Source organism: Chiloscyllium punctatum, chromosome 32, assembly GCF_047496795.1.
Source record: "Chiloscyllium punctatum isolate Juve2018m chromosome 32, sChiPun1.3, whole genome shotgun sequence".
Taxonomy (NCBI): Eukaryota; Metazoa; Chordata; class Chondrichthyes; order Orectolobiformes; family Hemiscylliidae; genus Chiloscyllium; species Chiloscyllium punctatum.
In genome coordinates this window covers 22,486,481-22,504,570 of record NC_092770.1, presented here as the reverse complement: position 1 = coordinate 22,504,570, position 18,090 = coordinate 22,486,481, and the positions used below count along the sequence as shown (strand labels likewise).

Sequence of the window (18,090 nt, the reverse complement as noted above, 5' to 3'; positions counted from 1 at the left end):
TCATTTACTCCCCCTCCCCACCAACCCCAGGCCATCAGCACCACATTTTTCTAGCTACAGTCAGTTCTGAAAGGTCACTGGACCTGAAACTTTAACTCTACTTTCAGTTCACAGATGCTGCCAGACCTGCTGAGCTTTTCCAGCAATTTCTATGTTTTGTTTCAGGGTTAGATTTAAATAGACAAGAAAGTAGAATTTGGATTTACCAGTTTCCTTTTAATTTCATTCATGTCTTAGTGACATGACACTTGTAAATGTTGATGTTCAAAAGGATTTAGGTGCACTTGGGCAAGGAAAACAGATAGTTAGTTTGCAAGTGCAGCAAGAAATAACACATTTACCTTAATTGATAGGGAATTGAAGTGCAAGAATAAAGTACTGTCGGTTCTGCTGTAACGTGGTAGTTCTCGTGCAATCCCGTGTTATAAGAAAATAGTGTAATAGCAGTACCATTTAAACTAATGGGGCTGGAATCGTGTTAGAACCAAGACATACTTTAAACATTCATGCTTTAGAAACAGTGTCCCCGATTCATCAAACATGTTACAGCAAATTCACATTAACGAAACATGCATTATAGCAGAATAACCTGCACTGTTACAGTTACACAGAGTGTTAGTGAGAACACATCTGGTAAAATGTATGCCGTTCTGGTCTACCTATTTAACAAAGGACATACTTTCATTCAAGGCAGTCCAGTGAGGGTTCAACAGATTGGTACCTGTTTGAGAATAATACTTGTGGTCAAAGGCTGATCAAATTGGATCTGTATTCTCTGGAGTTTAGGAGAATGAGACGATATTGTTGAAACATGCAACACTCTGAAGAGTCTTGACAGGGTAAGCACAGAGAATGATGCCCCAAGTTGGGGAATCTAAACACAGGGCATAGTCCCAAGATAAGGGAACAATCATTTACGACTGAGCTGAAGACAAATTTCTTTACTCGGAGTGTTGAAACTCAAAGGGGTATGGATGCTATTTGGTTGAATATATTTAAGGAAGAGAACAAATAAATTTTTGGCCTCTCGGGTAGTCAAAGGGAGCAAAGGGAGCAAAACTATGTGCTGTAGATATAAATGGCCAATTGTCCAGGAGGTTTGACACACAGAAAATTATTTCAGAAAGTTGTACTGTCTTTCCTCAAGTGACCACTTTCCAGTTGACCTAAACAGAAATAGCTGGAGAAACTAGGCAGGTCTGGCAGCATCTGTGGAGAGAAAGCAGAGTTAATGTTTCGGGTCTGGTGAAGCAAAATGTTAACTCTGCTTTCTGTCCACAGATGCTTCTCCAGTAACTTCTGTTTATGTTTCAGGTTTCCAGCGTTTGCAGTTCTATGCTTTATTCCAGTTGATTCTCTGATTAGATTACTTACCCATGCACACTGCCTGAGAAAACCACATGGGGGAAAAATATCAGCTCCAAAATTTTATTAAGAAAATAAGTTGTGTACACCACCCAGTTGTTGTCAGACCTGCATTTCATTGTGATATATTAACGCAGGAATCTTAGAAACAGTACAGTACCAACAATGATTTGGAGATGCCGGTGTTGGACTGGGATGTACAAAGTTAAAAATCACACAACACCAGGTTATTAGATTAGATTAGATTACTTACAGTGTGGAAACAGGCCCTTCGGCCCAACAAGTCCACACCGCCCCGCCGAAGCGTAACCCACCCATACCCCTACATCTACATCTACCCCTTACCTAACACTACGGGCAATTTAGCATGGCCAATTCACCTGACCCGCACATCTTTGGACTGTGGGAGGAAACCGGAGCACCCGGAGGAAACCCACGCAGACACGGGGAGAACGTGCAAACTCCACACAGTCAGTCGCCTGAGGCGGGAATTGAACCCGGATGTCCGGCGCTGTGAGGCAGCAGCGCCGCTCCTTCACAACCACCTGAAGAACAAGTGGCACTCCAAAAGCTAGTGCTTCCGATTAAACCTGTGGTACTAACAAGTATATGCTGCTTATCCCCTTGGCTCTGTCGTTTAATTAGTTCATAGCTGATGTGTGACCTGAACTGCTCAGCTTTCCTTTGATAACTTGATAAAAGTCTTACCAATTCCTGTCTTGAAAACTCTAATTGCCCCACAGTTTTGCAAATTTGTACCATTGTCATGTGTGAAAAAAACACTTCCACGTTTTTCTTCTAAGTGGTCCTGATCAAACTTTAATGTTCTTGACTTGCCCACCAGAGGTATACTTTCTCTGTGGCAGCTTTGACAAAGAGTCAGTTAGACTCGAAACATCAGCTGTTTTCTCTCCTTACAGATGCTGCCAGACCTGCTGAGATTTTCCAGCATTTTCTGTTTTTGGTATACTTTCTCTGTGTCCACCGTACTGAATCCTCTTAACATTGTATAGACCTCAATTGATCCCTTTTTATTTTCTATCCTTGAGGGAATGCGAACCACCTTATACCATCTGACTTCATGATTTTGGTACAGTGAGTGATCAGGGTCCAGAGTTCATCGCCTGACAGTATGGTGGAGGCAGCTTCAACTGGAACTGGAAAATGGAAATTTGATGGTAATCTGAAAAGGAAGAAAACGCAGGGTTGCAGTGAGAAGGAAGGAATATGGCGCTAAGTGAATTGCACATTCAGTGAGCAGAAACAGTGGACTGAATGTAGGAACAAATTACTGCAGATGCTGGAGATCACAGTGGGTCAGGCAGCATCCCCAGTCTAGGTGAAGAGTCATTTAGATGAAGAGTCATCTAGACTCAAAACATTAGCTTGCTTTCTCTCCACAGATGCTGCCTGACCCACTGTGATCTTCACAATGGATTCAATGGCCTTCTTCAGTGCTGGAGCAATTCTGTGATTCCTGTGCCGGCTCTACAATGTGGGTCCCTGTCAAATTGGTTGATCAGGAACCAATGAAAGATTTTTAAAAATGCATATTTTAAAACGACAGTCTCTTTCAGCATTGGTTGTGATTTAAACAATTAATTACTTAATACAGAGGAACCTTGATTATCCGACATTCTATTATCCGAATATCAAATTACTCAGCAAGATCGCAAAGTCCCGATGCTTGGCTAAACCATGTTATACAGCATTCAACTAATCGAACGAAATACTACCTGCCTATTTCCTTAGGATAATCGAGACTCCTCTGTATTGTTTTAAAACATCTTCTCTCTAACTGTGCCCATTATCTTCAATATCAATGCACCACTTATGTGTGTTCTGCTGAGCTATTTCAAAAATCACACAACACCACATTGTAGTCCAACGGGTTTATTTGAAAAGACTAGCTTTCAGTGCACTGCTCCTTCGTCAGGTGCTAGTGAGAAAGGAACACTTTAGACACAGAATTGATAAGGAAAAAATCAAAGGGACATACAAGCAAGCACACGCAAGATGGTTCTTAAGTCTTTAATCATTGAGAATGAAGGTGCAGATTTCAATTATTATGCAAATCCCAGAATTTCTTTCAAGTCATTGCACTGAGACAACTTAAGGTGTTATCAATATAAAGGAGGTGACACCTCCAGTTAAATAATGTATTTTAAGCATGAGTCTTATTCAGAGTCTGTGTCTTTTACTTTCAAAGTAGGAATTTATAAAATGCCCCACTGACTGACTATCTATAAATCATGCCTCAGGCGACTGACTGTGTGGAGTTTGCACGTTCTCCCCGTGTCTGCGTGGGTTTCCTCCGGGTGCTCCGGTTTCCTCCCACAGTCCAAAGATGTGCAGGTCAGGTGAATTGGCCATGCTAAATTGCCCGTTGTGTTAGGTAAGGGGTAGATGTAGGGGTATGGGTGGGATGCGCTTCGGCGGGGCGGTGTGGACTTGTTGGGCCGAAGGGCCTGTTTCCACACTGTAAGTAATCTAATCTAAAAAAAATGTGCTTTTTGAACAAAATAGAATGTATCTGCTGAACTGATTAATATTCTATGAGAGAAATTGTGTGATTCTGTGCATGTTGGTAGGTAAAATCGTGTGTGCAGGTGTAGGATGGGGGTGTCTGACACTTATCTACAATTCCATGCACTCGCCCCTTCAGTGTAATTCCCTTTCAATTATAGCAACCAAATTAGACTAAGGAAGATTAATGTTGAACATGGCAAGTGACTTTCCCCAGTCTAATGCACTTTTCATTGTCTCTGGGGCATCCCACCAGCAGTGACCTAGTCAGAGATAAAGGACAATAATGTTTCATAAGCCTTTGGCTTTTATTAACCAGCATCAATGATGCATAGTGCACAATAGATTAATATTCTTTCTGCAGTCTTATAATTCAGAGCTGGGTATGGTTTACTTGTAAGAAATAAAACAAAGAACTGCAGATGCTGGAAATCTGAAACAGAAACAGAAATTGTCGTAAAGACTCAGTAGGTCTGGTAGTATCTATACAGGGAAAACAGAGTTCATGGTTTGAGTCCAGTGAGGCCAGGTCTGAGAAGGGTCATTGGACTTGAAACATAAACTCTGTGTCTCTCTCGCTTTCTCTCCACAGATGCTGCCAGACCTGCTGAATTTCTTCACCAATTTGTCTTTGTTGACTGTAAGAGATATTCTCTTTCTTTCCAGAATGACAAAAGCAGGCTCAATAGGACGAATAGTGTCCGTTACTGATAATTATTCACACATTCTTCAAATTGCTGAATTCAGATGATCAGATAGTTCAAGCTTTTGCACAGAGGTGAGTGATATTATCAGGAAAAGATTGTAATATGGCTCAAGATCACAGACAACTAAACACAGTGGAGCATTTAACACAAACACAAACAAAGATTTACAAGGATGTTGCCAGGGTTGGAGGATTTGAGCTATAGCGAGAAGCTGAATAGTCTGTGGCTGTTTTCCCTGGAGTTTCGGAGGCTGAATGGTGACCTTATAGAGGTTTATAAAATCATGAGGGGCATGGATAGGATAAATAGGCAAGGTGTTTTCCCTGGGATGAGGGAGTCCAGAACGAGAGGGCATAGGTTTTGGGTGAGAGGGGAAAGATATGAAAGGGATCTAAGGGCAACGTTTTCACACAGAGGGTGGTACGTGTATGTAATGAGCTGCCAGAGGAAGTGGTGGAGGCAAACACAATTGCAGCATTTAAAAGGCATCTGGATGGGTATATGAATAGGAATGGTTTAGAGGGATATGGGCCAAGTGATGGCAAATAGGACTGGATTAGGTTAGGATATCTGGTTGGCATGGACGAGTTGGGCCGAAGGGTCTGTTTCCATGCTGTACATCTCTACGACTCTGTAAGTGAACCAGTTTTTGCACCATCTTTTTTGCAATGAAATAACATTTACAGACAGGGAATTTCATATTTTCATTTAAAAATATTTACTTTTACATTGACCAATATATAAACATGTAAACAAAAATGCAACTGTTTTAGTAAGATAAAAAGATATACAAAAGCCCTATACAATCAGTAAAAGGACCTTCCACAATGTAAACCATGTGTATTTTGCTTATCTCTGAGGCAGTGATTTATATTGGGTTACAGGCAGTGGCAGCTCTCGTCCATATGATAACCATTGCCTTGTAGTCTGGTAAATTGATGCTTCAACCATGGGTGTGTGACAGCTAAGCAAGTCCTGTGCTCAACTAGAATTTATACAAGACACCTTGTGGAGGTCAATGATAAGACCAGCAGTCCCTTTTAAGCAGAAACTCAAGATCTTACTAATCTTTAGCTTAGCACCGTTATGTCTCTCCGACGTTCCTCCAGCAATGGAATATTAACTCAAAGTGAGTTTCCTAGACAACAACTGAATGGACAGCTTCACTAATATTGTATTCCTAGGGTCAAGCTTCACTCCTAAGTGGTTTGTTCGAGCAAATCTTTCTCCTTTTTGAAGGACTATTTATCCAACATTTTCTTTGCTCCCAAAAACCTCCAGGATCAAATCTATGTGATACCTGCCTTCCTGGACTTGTCCATTGCTTTGCTGTGTAATGTGTGTGAGTAACAAATGTGACCAGATGAAATTATTCTTGGTAACAGTGCTTCCCTCCTGCCTGCTGGCATTTCTGCATCTTTATTCACTGGCAGGAAGTCCCAAGTCTGGCTGGTTAATGGATTAGAGCGGTCCCATGGTCCATCAGGAAGTGTCTCTGCCCCTGAGCCTGAAGGTCCAGGTTTGAGCCTCACTACTGATGTTGATGGCCAAAGGAGGTGAGCTCAGAACACAACCTGACAGGTTGATTGCCAACCTGCAAAAGCCCTTCCAATGCACCCGACAGTGGCAGCTGAAAGCAGGAGAGTTTCCTGGTCAGCCATCCTGCAGAAGGGAAAGGTAGGCCACTGCAATACATATATCAAAATCAAATGCAAGTCCACGGTCACTAACACTCTCTTAGGCATAGTGCCTGGACAGAGAACAAATAGAGGCAAACTGTGTCATGTTGCAGGCTTGAGATTTCTAGAACAAATTGAAATCAGTAGATTTTTCTTAGGCTACTGTATGAAGGACTATGGAACTGAGGCAGCCCTAATCTGACAGAATGGCGGAACAGGTTTAAGAGGTTGAATGATCTCCTTTTCCAAAGCAATTAACATTTAGACTGACTGCCAGCCCACATTCTCACTGTTCTTGTTGGGAACCAGCTCGTTCTGCTTTTTTTTTAAATATAGGCTTATACCCTCTGGAGTTTCAAGGAATGAATGGTGATCTCATTTTGAAACATGTACATGATGAAATCAGCATCACTTGGAGTGGAAACACTCAGATTTCTGCATCATTAAATTCTTCAGCTTGACAGAGTAGAAGCTGAGAAGCTGTTTCCCTCACCTGTGCAATGGAGAACGAAGGTGATTGGATCAGGATAAACAGTGGGCCATTTCCAATCAAATTGGGGAGAGGTTCCTTTACTCAGGAGGGTGGTGCACCATAGGAAATAATATTCTCCACTCCTGGGAGATCAGTTGCTGAGTACGTTCCAGACAGAGATCGATATAATTTTGGATATTATAAAGTCAAGGGTGAGGTTGAGGATCAGCCATAATCCTTCTGAATAGTGGAGCAGGTTTGAGGGGCCTCAGACCTATTCCTGCTCCAATTACTTGTGTTCCTATCCTTTGATGGCCTGGTTAACATTAACATTCTCACACTGAGAACATGTTTGTGGCAAACCATCCAATCTCTATGATCTAATGCAGTTTCTTTTTAAGCTCTGACTTACAACTGCATGTTAATTTAAGAAAACATAAAAATAAGCTTCTTTAATCTAGCAAGACTTCCAACATGTTTAATTTTAAAAATACCTTTCTATGTGAATTAAGATAACATAAAAATATAGTTATCCATTAACTGAAGTTCAATATTCGCAACCATCCCCCCCAAGTTAACAGTGAAAAATTACAAGCTTATTTATTTTATAAACTACACTTTTTTATCATTCAAAGTTTCAATTATAGTTTTATGTAAGACTCTCAATGTAAGGATAGGGATAGATTTCAAACTGTTATTGTTTTCCGTAAATCCAGTAGGTAAGTACATGTGTGAATATATACACTAACATCCATTTCATTAGAATCTGATACTCATTACTAACTGCAGCTTAATCCTCTTGAAAAATTAGATCAGCTAGTGGAGGACGAAGCTGAGTACTTGGTGTAGGAGCCGAATCGTAGGCTGGGTGACAGCATAATGGACTGGGAGCATTGCTTCCACTGTAGCAGTTTGAATGTAGTACCTATACACAAAGAGGTGAAGGAAAAGGGTAACAGTCATTAGAACATTACAATTACAGATAGAGTCATACAGATGTACAGCATGGAAACAGACCCTTCGGTCCAACCCGTCCATGCCGACCAGATATTCCAGCCCAATCTAGTCCCGCCTGCCAGCAACCGGCCCATACCCCTCCAAACCCTTCCTATTCATATACCCATCCAAATGCCTCTTAAATGTTGCAATTGTACTAGCCTCCACCACTTCCTCTGGCAGCTAATTCCATACACGTACCACCCTCTGTGTGAAAAAGTTGCTCCATAGGTCTCTTTTATATCTTCCCCCTCTCACCCTAAGCCTATGCCCTCTAGTTCTGGACTCCCTGACCCCAAGGAAAATACTTTGCCTATTTACCCTCTCCATGCTTCTCATAATTTTGTAAACCTCTGACGCTCTAGGGAAAACAGCCCCAGCCTATTCAGCCTCTCCCTATAGCTCAAATTCTCCAACCCTGGCAACATCCTTGTAAATCTTTTCTGAACCCTTTCAAGTTTCACAACATCTTTCCGATATGAAGTAGACCAGAACTGAAGTCCTGATTTAGACATAATATATATATATAAAACACATGTACAAAATTACACTTGCTGTGATGTAAGGTGAGAGATTTAAATGTATTTTAAAATCATTTACTTTAGAATTAGATTTTGAATTAGTAGCATCTGGGTTTTGGACAATGTCAGTATTTTTGGAGCCATTGTTTTTATTTAAAATAAAGAGTATGAAAGGGAGAGACTTCCTGGAGTGGCAATGGGAATTCTTTTGCAGTGGGAGAGTTTTATGAGTGGTCAGAGTAAATATTGAAGAGATTAGCTTGCTTCCAATTAGAAGAATTGGGAATTGATTTTTGTTTTACTTAGGGGAAACATCCAAAGCTTGGAAAGCTTTTGATTTTACTTTGACTAAATGCTGGTTGAACTTAGATGGAAGAAGCAATGTCTCCTGATGGACATGATATGGAGATGCTGGTGTTGGATTGGGGTGGACAAAGCTACCTGACAAAGGAGCAGCACTCTAAAAGCTTGTACTTCCAAATAAACCCTATTGTTGTGTGATTTTTAACTTCGTCCTGATCGATTTGGCTCAGAATAGTTAAGTAGATTCCCTCAGTCTAATGGTTTGATTTGAAAGTTCCAGATGAAGAGTGTTTAAATAGAGCTTTGAAGGCTGTAGTGAAATTAAGAAAGTTTAAGCTCAGTTTTATGACTAATCAACACAAAGGCTATTAAAATCTCAAGTTCAGGAATCGGAAGAAACCGTTACATCAAATCATAGACATGAAAGAGAAGCAAACTGTCTCTGGTGTTTGAATACTGTGAAGTAATGGTGTTACTGAGGCAATTTTGTTACAAATCACGTGAGAAAACTCGCTAGGCCTCATGGAGAGATACCTCTGTGAATCCCAACAAAACAGACTCTTAGTTGATTTCTGGTAAGATTCAACTCAGTGACACATTTTGATGACCCTCCTGTGAAACACCTTGGAACATCCCTAAATGCTATAAAAATGCAACCTGGGATTCTTTCAATCATTGCTGTGTAAAAATCCTGAACTTGCCACCCGCTCAACTGCACAGGGTAGTGGGGGTGGGGGTGGGGGTGGGGGAGGGGGGGATGGTGTTGACCATGCTGTGGTTCAGAACCTTCCTGAGGATGACTAAGATCAACGATAATTCCCGGTTCTGCAAGTGATACCCTTGTTCTAAATTTTTCTTGCGACACTTTAATGACTCCAGCGTATTCTGAACTCAGGAACTGGACGGGGAGAAACAGTGCAGGAAATAATCAGCCAGAAGGTGCATCTGTGTGGATTATGGATGAAACCGACAAGAGCACTGACTGTAATATCCTGTATAGCCAGAAGCCTTGAGACAATCTGTGCAGGTACAATTAGGTGGAGTGCTACAGAGCTGTCACTGTGCAGGGAATCACTATTAATCACTGTCTCTAAGGTCAGAGGTGGAAAGGTGAATTAAAAAAAACATGTTCAATAAAATGTAATGTTTCCTAGGCAAATAATTTATTTTCTTCAATGAGTTGAGAAATTACATCAACAAACTCATCTGTTTTGATGAAGAGTCATCTAGACTCGAAACGTTAACTTGCTCTCTCTCCATGAATGCTGCCTGACCCGCTGTGATCTCCAGCATAATCTGCCAGTTTGTCAAGAACATCACATTCTATGCCATAATTTTGCAAAGGACATTATGGAAAAGATCTGCCACCCTGCCTACCCATAGCATGCCCACACAGAACACTGAAAATCAAACCTGTCCAAACCATACAAGAAACACCCAGAATGCCTCAATATTGACCAACCTGGCTGACAAGAGAAACCAAACATGACCATAGTCACTCGGAGACGACAAACTAACAATAAGCTTCCTGGACCCAGTTAACACAGCTGTCCCAAAGCCCCGAGGGCAGTCTCATAACCCAGTAATACTAAAGCCACACAAAGGACAGGTCAGACAGAGAGGCACCAGAATACCTTGCTCACAGGAGAGAAACAATGGAGACACCTTACTGTTTCAAAAGATTTGGAGATGCCGGTGTTGGACTGGGGTGTACAAAGTTAAAAATCACACAACATCAGGTTATAGTCCAACAGGTTTAATTGGAAGCACTAGCTTTCGGAGCGCTGTTCCTTCCTGATGAAACGTTGTGTGATTTTTAACTGTTTCAAAAGAGACATTCTCACCTACCTGCAAAGAGAGCTAGAATCTCCCAATCCCATCAAGAACTCATTGATGCTGCGAGGATGTTACATTATATCAACAATCAGGACATTCTTCCGAGAACTGTTTTTCAATTTTCACCATTGTAACTGGTTTACTTAATTTTCAAATACATTGTATTTTTCCCCATTTTAATTAACCTCCTTGTACAAGATTCCTATAAAACCTGGCTTAATTCTCAGCTCGAGGAAGAGAGTTTTCGGCTACCTGGACAGACTGTCTGTGCTGTTTCAGCTTAGTCTATTTCCCTTCCACAATATTGCCGTACTAAGAAACTGTTTGTTAGTTTCACTTCAATCTGTGTTTTGTGATCTCTGATTTGTTGGGCTAATTTCTCCAACAGACGTACTTGCATATCGTCAGCCCAACCACTCTATACCAGTATTTTGCTCCCCTCAATCTCTTCCCATCTTTCCACATCTAAATCTATCAATGTAACAAATTTTGATGAGTAGTTGAGGAATGGGAAATTGTCCCTTCCTATTTTTTATTCCCCTCACAGTCAACCATAATGAGGTTTTTTTTTGCACGTAGCTATCGCAATTCGATCAAAATGTGCTTTGCTAGAAAATGAAGGAGCTGAAAATGTGTTGCTGGAAAAGCGCAACAGGTCAGGCAGCATCCAAGGAACAGGAGCAGGAATTCCTGAAGAAGGGCTGATGCCCGAAACGTCGATTCTCCTGTTCCTTGGATGCTGCCTGACCTGCTGCGCTTTTCCAGCAAAACATTTTCAGCTCTGATCTCCAGCATCTGCAGTCCTCACTTTCTCCTAGAAAATGAAGGAGCCAATTACAAAGGGTGTCCTGATTGAAAGATAAAGGAACTTTATGACTAACCCCTTTCCCCCCACCAATCATAATAAAAATGTGAGCTTCAACCCGCATACAAACACAGGTTAATAAGTTTAAAACGGGAGAGTTGTACACAAAGGGAGGATAAAGGTTGTGTAGTTAAAAAGTCCTTTGAGTTCTGAGGTGTTAGATTCTTAACCTTAGCCCACGATTGATTAATCATCAGCTTGCATCATCCCAGCCCTAACCTGAATTATATATCTTTGAGATCAATGATTGATTCTCCAATTTATTTTCTCTGTTTTCAGGGGCACAGAGAGAAACAAACAGGGGACAGTTCCAGCTCTTGTTCTCACAAATTCATTTTCTCCTTTGCTCTGCCCTGCAACTCAGGTGTTGAAATTTAGTTCAGTTTGTATTCTGGAGTGCCTTTCCAAGGTGGCTAACCAGCAGATGAGACTTCCATCTCCCAAACTGTGAAATTATCAAAACACGATAATTAAACAAGAGGAGACGTCAATTTCCTGACACTAACTCAAACTGGTTTTGATGTCTTTCGATTAAAGGAAAGCAATTTGAGTGCGCACAGTTTCAATTATTCCATAAGGGTCTCATAATTCTTGCCTGAATCTGGGCCCAGGTGATTAGATTACTTACAGTGTGGAAACAGGCCCTTCGGCCCAACAAGTCCACACCGCCCCGCCGAAGCGCAACCCACCCATACCCCTACATCTACCCCTTACCTAATACGACAGGCAATTTAGCATGGCCAATTCACCTGACCTGCACATCTTTGGACTGTGGGAGGAAACCGGAGCACCCGGAGGAAACCCACGCAGACATGGGGAGAATGTGCAAACTCCACACAGAGAATTGCCTGAGGCGGGAATTGAACCCGGGTCTCTGGCGCTGTGAGGCAGCAGTGCTAACCACTGTGCCACCGTGCCGCCCATATGAGAATTGTATCAACTTTTTGTCTCCGTGTCTTCCTTTTAAATAACCATTTCGATTCATCAGAAGTCTCAGGTGTAACATTCAGATAACAGAAGCTAAATTTGACAATCCATATTTAGCACTTTAATAGCATCCTCTTTTCCCATCTCCCCCATATGCCTGTCTGTCCTGTCTCCTTAAATGCATCTACCTAGTCTTAAAGCACGGAGACATACCCTTCCAGCGAACTCGTCCGCACCAACCAAACATCCCAATCTGATCTCGTCCCATTTGCCAGCATTTGGCCCATACCCCTCCAAACCCTTCCTATTCATATGCCCATCCAGATGCCTTTTGAAAGTTGCAATTGTACCAGTCTTCACCACTCCATCTGGCAGCTCATTCCATACATGTACCACCCTCTGCATGAAAAGGTTACCCCTCAGGTCCCTTTTAAATCTTTCCCCTCTCACCTTAAACCTATGCCCTCTAGTTTTGGCTGCCGCCACCCAAAGAAAAAGACCATAGGGATTCACCTTATTCATGCCCCTCATGATTTTATAAACATCTATAAGGTCACCCCTCAGACTCCTACGTTCCAGGGAAAGATGCCCCAGCCTATTCAGCCTCTCCCTATAACTCAAACCCTCCAACCCTAGCAACATCTTTGTAAATCTTTTCTGCATCCTCTCAAGTTTAACAAGATTCGTCCTATAAAAGGACGACAAGAATTGTACACAATTGTACATTTGATAAGTGGCCTCAACAATGTCTTATACAGGCACAGCATGACATCCCAACTCCTACACTCATTGCCAATGAAGGCAAGCGTATCAAACGTGTTCTTCACCACCCTGTCTACACTCAACTTTCAAGGAACAATGCACTTGCACTCCCAGGTCTCTGTTTGGCAATATTCCCCAGTGCCCTGCCATTAATTATATAAGTTCTGCCCTGATTTGTCTTACCAAAATGCAACACCTCACATTTATCTAAATTAAACTCCACCTGCCACTCCTCAGCCCACTAGCCTATCTGATCAAAGTCCTGTTGTACTCTAAGATAATCTTCTTCACTGTGCACTACACCACCTATTTTGTAATTCTGCAAATTTACTAATTATGCCCCCTATATTCATATCCAAATTATTTACATTAATGATGAAAAACAGTGGACCCAACACTGATCCATGTGGCACACCACTAGTCCCAGGCTTCCAATCTGAAAAGCAACTCTCTACCACCACCCTCTGTCTCCTATCTTCAAGCCAATTTTGTATTCAATTAGCTAGCTCCCCCCGATCCCATTGATCTAACCTTATGAACCAGTCTACCATTCAGAACCGTGTCCAACGCTTTGCTGAAGTCCATATAGACAACATCTACCACTCTACCTTCATTAATCGTCTTTGTCAACTTTTCACAAAACTCAAATCAAGTTACTGAGACACGATGTCCCACACACAAAGCCATGTTGACTATCTCTAATCAGTCCTGGCCTTTCCAAGTGCATGTAAATCCTGTCTCTTTGAATCCCCTCCAACAAGATACCTGCCACTGACATATGACTCACCAGTCTATAGCTCCAGGGCTGTTCCTTATACCCTTTCTTAAATAGTGGCACCACATCAGCCAACCTCCAGTCTTCTGGTCCCTTGTGGCTGTCAATGAGACAAAATACCTATATACCTATGATGATACCTATAAAACATTTGTCTTTACAGTTGGATTCTGAATCTTGCCATGACCATTTATAAATACTCAATCCTTTGAGTTATTGCCAATAGATTTATGTTCCAACAAATATTGATTTTGATGCAATTAATGGCCACTGTGTTTCTAAACAGTGCAGTCAACAATAAACATTCATTACCCTAGCAGCAGCTGGAATGTTTGCACAGGGACAGCTGTTATAAATACAATTAAATCACGCAAATGCATTCATTCTGTGAATAGTAAGGATGCAATCCACAAACTGTTAGCAGTGCTGTGTTTGTCCAACTGGTCTCATTCAGTTAAGGTGGATCTAAATCCATGAGTTACACAAACAATTTCCTGGTTGATGTAAGGATACGATACAGTCTGGTTCCTGATTTTCTGCTGTACCTTCAAAGCAAGAGGGCACGTGCTGGAAAACACTCAGCAACTTTTAAGCAGTGTCTTCGGGAAGAGTAAACCGTTCAGGTTGAAGGCTTTTTGTCAGACCTTCAAAAAGATGCTCCAGGTTTTAAGCAAGTACAGAGGCAAGGAATGTGCAAAAGGCAGGCTCCGGGGTGGTAGAGGCAGGAGAGGCTAAATGACAAAGAGATGTTGGTGTAAAACAGGAAAGAATTAAAAGGGTTCTAAAGGAAATGCAAATGACAACAGCACATATTAAAATATTCTGGACTCAGGGTGGCTCAGTGGTTAGCACTGCTGCCTCATAGCACTTTGGACCCAGGTTCGATTCCAGCCTCGGGTGACTGGCTGTGTGGAGTTTGCACATTCTCCCAGTGTCTGTGTGGGTTTCCTCCCACAATCCAAAGATGTGCAGGCCATGCTAAATTGCCCATAGTGTTCGGTGCATTAGTTAGAGGGAAATGGGTCTAGGTGGGTTACTCTGTGGAGAGTTGGTGTGGACTGGTTGGGCTGAAGGACCTGTTTCCATACTGTAGGGAATCTAATCTAATACTGAGTTCAAGTATTTCAGATCATAACCACTGTTTCTGTTTTTCAGTCAACAGCTGTGGTAATGTTTCTGCTGTTGCCATTTATACCTCCTCTTTGTTTCTTGTCCCAATACCACTTGTTTTGTTTTAGCTTGCACCATCACTCTTTAATCGTCTAATCATTCCCAGCTTCCACCCTAAAAGAGAACCTTTTCCTTTCGTCCTTACCTTTGCCTATCTCGGTACTTACTTTGAATTAAAAAAACTGATACAACGCCTCAAATGTTTTACAGTCCTGCTGTTTTTTCTCTCTCTGCAGATGCTGCCAGATCTGCTGAGCGTCTCTAGCAGGAAGTACTGCTTAAACAGTAGGAATTTGAGATAATTAAGGATACTAGGACAAGAAAGATGGATTAATCTCTCTCCATTTTACTTACATCTTGTAAAAACTGAATGTGACTTGTCTACAGACCATGCTTCCACCTCCACCGGGGTACATGCCTGTTAATAGTTGCAACCAGACTTCCCGGCACAGTTTGTAATAAGTTAAATGATACTCTGTTTCAGCCGGGCAGTAATAAATACTGCATTTTCCTCTTGCCGGAAGCAGCTGTTAGTCAATCGTTTGAAGTTTTATTATTGAGAAAAGGGGCAAGGAAAAGCTTTAGAAGTCTAACAACTCCAAATTACAGTCAAATGTAGCATGAGTATGAAGCAGAAATGACATGTCTAACGGTGACTGAAGTATGATATTTTTGCAAATATCATTTGACTGACAAATTAGTCTTGAGACTTCAATGATGTTTGAAATTCCCTCCCTAATGACATTGTGGGACAACCCACAGCAGGTGGTCTGCTGCGGTTCAAGAAGGCAGCTCACCACCGCCTCCTCCAGGGCAACTAGGGACAGGCAATAAATTCTGGCCCAGCCAGCAATGCCCACTTCCCCCAAAATGGATAAATTAAAGAAAAATTGATCCAGATTGCCGGGGCAAATTATTTTATATCATTAATGAATGACACTAACTCTTAAACAATAGGATTTTTTAATGGTGGGATATATAAAAACTTGTATTTTCAATATGCTTCACAGGAGTCAAACAAAATTGCACACTGAGCTACATACAGACATATTAGGGCTGGTTATCAAAAGCCTTGTGTAACCAAACGTTTGTACAACAACATTAGTAGGATAATACTACAAAAATACTTTTTTAACTATCAAATGTCTACATAGGATCTTAGGGTTACCAGTAACAGGATTGCTGCCGTTTACAGTGGTTCACAGTCTTTATATGGGCTTTTCAGGGAGACTTGCTGTAATTGGGATCTGATCCAGCCAGGTCCTGTACAGCCCTGCATCAGGATCTGGTCTGGCCCGGTCCTGCATTGGGATCAGGCACAGCCCTGCAGTGGGATCAGATCTGATCCAGCCCGGCCCTGCAGTGGAACGGGGATCCAGTCCAGTTCGGCCCAGCAGTGGCACCGGGATCTGGTGCAGCCCGGCCCTGCAGTGGGATTGGGATCTGGTTCAGCCGGCCCTGCATGGAATCGGGATCTGGTGCAGCCCGGCCCTGCAGTGGGACCAGGATCTGGTGCAGCCTGGCCCTGCAGTGGGACCGGGATCTGGTGCAGCCCGACCCTGCAGTGGGATTGGGATCTGGTGCAGCCCGGCCCTGCAGTGGGACTGGGATCTGGTGCAGCCCGACCCTGCAGTGGGATTGGGATCTGGTGCAGCCCGGCCCTGCAGTGGGACCGGGATCTTGTCCAGCCCGACCCTGCAGTGGGACCAGGATCTGGTGCAGCTCGGTGGTTTTGAAATGTGCAGCTTCTGAGAGAGGTTTGTTAGCAGGTTAGCCACGATGAACAACTGTTTTACTTAAGTTTGTCCCCATGAGGAATTTTACATCCCATAAATAACGTGTGTACTGTACAGGGAGATAAACAGTGACCTTTCCTTACCTAAATTCTTCACTGTATTTATTCCTGATATGTTCTGCCAAGTCACTGCTGTACTGGATACAAGTGTTCAGGATGTAGAATTGTTGAAAAAGTTGCAAAGCTTGAGTGGGGCTCATGATATGTATTGGAGGTAGCACCATCTTAATGATGTGTTTCATCATCTGGTCCATAAAAGGCAACTGAAACAGAAACATATTCGTTTATAGAAACATGTCTATTAAAACAGAAATATATTAATCACAATAGATGTACATATAGAACACAGTGGAAATATATGCATTGTAGTGAGAATTTAGATTCCCTACAGTTGGCCCTTCAGCCCAACAAGTCCACACCAACCCGCTGAAGAGTAACCCACCCAAACCCATACCTGATGAAGGGCTTTTGCCCGAAACCTTGATTTTCCTGCTCCTCGGATGCTGCCTGACCTGCTGTGCTTTTCCAGCACCACTCTAATCTTGACTCTGGTTTCCTTCCAGCATCTGCAGTCCTCACTTTTGCCTACCATTTATTTACACCTGACTAATAATCTACACTATGTGCAATTTAGCATGGCCAATTCCCCTAACCTGCACATCTTTGGATTGTGGGGGGAAACTCACGGGGAGAATGTGCAAACTCCACACAGACAGTTGCCTGAGGTGGGAATTGAACCAAAGTCCCTAGCACTATGAGGCATCAGTGCTAACCACCGTGCCACCCCAGGCTACTAACAGTATTCACACATTTATGACAAAGACTTTATTACAGTAATGGTATTTAATATATATATGATGCGATTTCACAAAATATCGTCTAAGGTTGCTTACAAAGACAATTCAATTGCTTTACAAACTGCCATACTTCGTTTTAACCACTAAAACATAATGTAAATTTCTGTTTTTGCTTCAGCTAGGAGAACCTAGTCAGTGCAAGTATGGGTTGGGGTGTGTGTGTCTGTGTGTTGTGTGTACATAGAGACCTCATCCCGCCAATTTCCCATCATTACTTTGCAGATGTTCCTCCATTTATCCCCAAGGAAGGCAATGTTCCCAGAGGAAAATTTCTAACTTGTTGTTTTCTGTGTTAGAATTGAATCCCCTTTTACTCTCACATTCCCACAGATTCTCCTTCTGTCCTGTGCAGCAGAGCCAACTGTAGTGCCAAGAATTTGGCTGCTGCTGTATTCCCCTGAGAGGCCAATCCCCTCGAGTATCTCACTCAGAATGTGTTCTCTCCCAACTGCTGGTGCGAAACTTACACATACCCTTGTAGCAACCTTGAAGGGGCATTTAGACAGACACATGAACAGGCAACAATCCAGGGAT

General features: G+C 42.3%; 1 protein-coding gene across 2 annotated transcripts in view; it reads right to left on the bottom strand.

Moving 5' to 3' along the window:
- Positions 1-3,242: 3,242 nt before the first annotated feature.
- The window catches only part of c32h12orf56 (chromosome 32 C12orf56 homolog), a 93,306-nt gene continuing 78,458 nt past the window's right edge, over positions 3,243-18,090 (bottom strand). For both annotated transcript variants that reach the window (XM_072551894.1, XM_072551895.1), the window contains 2 exons: positions 16,784-16,962; positions 3,243-7,674 (listed from right to left, as the gene is read on the bottom strand). In XM_072551894.1, coding sequence (XP_072407995.1) covers positions 7,566-7,674; positions 16,784-16,962 — 288 coding nt within the window. In that variant the 3' untranslated portion in view covers positions 3,243-7,565. The remainder of the gene's footprint in view (positions 7,675-16,783; positions 16,963-18,090) is intronic.